At 64.1% G+C, this 2156-nt stretch overlaps 2 protein-coding genes across 2 annotated transcripts in view; one reads left to right on the top strand and one right to left on the bottom strand.

Moving 5' to 3' along the window:
* CRLF1 (cytokine receptor like factor 1) overlaps positions 1-123 on the top strand; it is a 14530-nt gene extending 14407 nt beyond the window's left edge. The window contains exon 6 of the mRNA XM_009642764.1: positions 25-123. Within this exon, the coding sequence (XP_009641059.1) occupies positions 25-123 (99 nt within the window). The remainder of the gene's footprint in view (positions 1-24) is intronic.
* A 265-nt stretch (positions 124-388) lies between these two features.
* On the bottom strand, positions 389-1999 carry REX1BD (required for excision 1-B domain containing). Its single transcript, XM_009642763.2, has 3 exons — positions 1441-1999; positions 1253-1341; positions 389-920 (listed from the first exon to the last, which is right to left on the bottom strand). Exons 1-3 carry the CDS (start codon positions 1672-1674, stop codon positions 848-850), a joined length of 396 nt encoding a protein of 131 aa, XP_009641058.1. The 5' UTR covers positions 1675-1999; the 3' UTR covers positions 389-847.
* Between the last annotated feature and the right edge of the window lie 157 nt (positions 2000-2156).

The raw sequence follows: 2156 nt of genomic DNA, 5'->3' as shown, positions 1-2156 counted from the left end.
GATTTTGGCTGGTTTTCTCCCCAGGGACACATGTGCAAGCACACGGGGGGGGTCCATCCCCAGGGAGCCATGCGGGCTGGTTTGAGGCTGCTGGGGTTTGCCCAGTGCCTGCTCCAGTTTTGATTCAAACCAGGCTTATTTTGGTTCCATTTCAGTCAATTAGGAACAGATTTAAGCTTAATGCCAATAAACCTCTGAAACCCCACCGGGGTCTGCGTCAGCGGAGCGGCAGCAGCGCGTGGGGACGGGGATGCAGCGGGCAGCCAAACGGGACCCATGTCCCTCGTCACCCTGGCCCAGGGGACCGAGCCAAGGCGGAGGGGGTGGTACTGGACAGGGACAAGCCCTTTAGATCACACGACTCAGGCCAGCTCCCCAGGGACAGGTTTATTGTGGGGTAATTGTAGAAAGGGCACTTGTGGGGCACCAGAGCCACTGTGGGGCTGGGGCTGGGGCTGCAGCTGATCTCCAAGAGGTGGTTTTGGGGAGGGGGGTGCTCCCCGCAGGGCTCCAGCCGGCAGCAAAGGCAATGCCTGTCCCACTGGGGGTCAAAGCAAGGCGGCCCCTTGGCACTGGGGGTTGTGGTTTTCCTTGGGCAAAGACCCAGCAGGGCCGGCAGAGCTTGGGAAGGGAACCAGCCCCATGCCGGACCCCTCCACTGAGGGATGGTCAGGATTTGGGGGGGACCCCATTGCTCCCAGGGGTGGGTCTCTACCCCTTCCAGCCCACGTCCAAGAAAAGGGTTCAGGGGGATGGTGCCCACCTTGCTGAGGTGGCGTGCTGGGGGGGCAAGCGGGGCCCCCCTTCCACCAGCCGGCCCCTCCAGCCATTCCCACGGGGACACCCATCACTCGACTTCTTCCGAATCGTACTTGAGGTCCTGGAGAATTTCACTGATTGCCTCAATGGTTTTAATTAGCCTACGAGAGCGGATGGAAACTATAAATAAAGCCCATATGGAGCGTATTATCTGGGCCGCCTCGCCTTCCCCGCGCTGTTTATGAAACACTCAGCCCAGGGAGGCCGAGGGGACCGTGGCCGCGCGGCATCGCCAAATCCTCCCCAGGGCTGCGGCCGAGAGCGCTTTTGAAGGCACCATCTGGGCCCCCCCGGGGCTGGAGCAGGAAGAAATGTGGGGAAGGGGCTCCTGACCCCCTGTCCGGTGGGCGGAGGTGCTGCCAGCCATGGTCCCAGCCCGGGGTGGGGATGCCACCCTCCCCAAATGTGAGACAGCAGTGGGGCCACCACCTACTTGTGCTTGAGCTCCCGCACCTCCTGCGGATGGGCGTCCACATCGGGCTGGTCCTGCGCCTGCTGCCGGGCCAGCTGGAGCTGCGCTGTCTGCAGTAGGGACACAGCGGGAGCTGAGACCCCCCCCCCACCAAAGCAGCCCCAGCCCTGCCTCGGGCAGCGGTGGGACCCCCCCAGCCCGGCACTCACCAGCTGCAGCTTCTCCTGCTCCCGCTCCTGGAGGCGGGCGCGGTGCTGGGCCAGGTCAGGGCGGGCGAGCTCGTCCCGCAGGCGCCCGGCGATGCACAGCACCTCCCGGGAGATGCCGCTGAAGGCCAGCGTGATCTCGTGCACCAGCTGCCGGTAGCGCGGGAAGTCATAGTGGGGTGCGCTGCTCAGGTACGCCCGGTGGCCCCTGGGGACAGATTCGGGGGGAGCCACCATCACTGCACCCAGGGGGACAGCAGGATGGCAACACCCCGTGGTCCTTGTCCTGGTGCTGAGCCCCCTTTGCCCCCACTGCAGGCAGCACTGGGAGGGTTCTCCTGCCTGGATTTGGAAGCTCTCAGTCCCTGCAACCAGTCAGCTTCACCCCTGGCACGGGATGGGTTCGGCAGCTGCTTTTTTGGGGGAGTTTGGGTTTTTTTTTCCATTTCACTCTCAAGCCTGCGTCCCGGGAAGTCCATCATCTCCTGTCGGATGCTAAAATAGGATACAGGTGTCCGGCGCGGACGTCCCCCTGCCAGCTGGAGCTCATCAGCCCCCCCGATGGCCGCTGCTCCGCCCCGGCAGCCTCTTCCCATCAGGATGCAAAAAAAAAACCCAAACCCCATCGGGATGGGGGATTCGGTTCCTCGCTGGGGATCCCCTGCCCCGGGGGGTGCCGTGTGCCCCTGCCCACCCCGGTGGTGCCGGTACTCACTCCT

Source organism: Egretta garzetta, unplaced genomic scaffold (genome assembly GCF_000687185.1).
Source record: "Egretta garzetta isolate BGI_Z169 unplaced genomic scaffold, ASM68718v1 scaffold567, whole genome shotgun sequence".
Classification (NCBI taxonomy): domain Eukaryota; kingdom Metazoa; phylum Chordata; class Aves; order Pelecaniformes; family Ardeidae; genus Egretta; species Egretta garzetta.
Note: the sequence above shows the minus strand (reverse complement) of the source record. Positions and strands in the feature narration are given on the sequence as shown.

Coding starts and splice junctions, on each gene's coding strand:
- REX1BD (XM_009642763.2), bottom strand. CDS start 1,674: ATGGTGGCTCCCCCCGAATCTGTCCCCAGGGGCCACCGGGCGTACCTG. Junction 1,342..1,440: donor AGCAGGAGAAGCTGCAGCTG/GTGAGTGCCGGG, acceptor TCCCTACTGCAG/ACAGCGCAGCTCCAGCTGGC. Junction 921..1,252: donor GTGCGGGAGCTCAAGCACAA/GTAGGTGGTGGC, acceptor CCGCTCTCGTAG/GCTAATTAAAACCATTGAGG.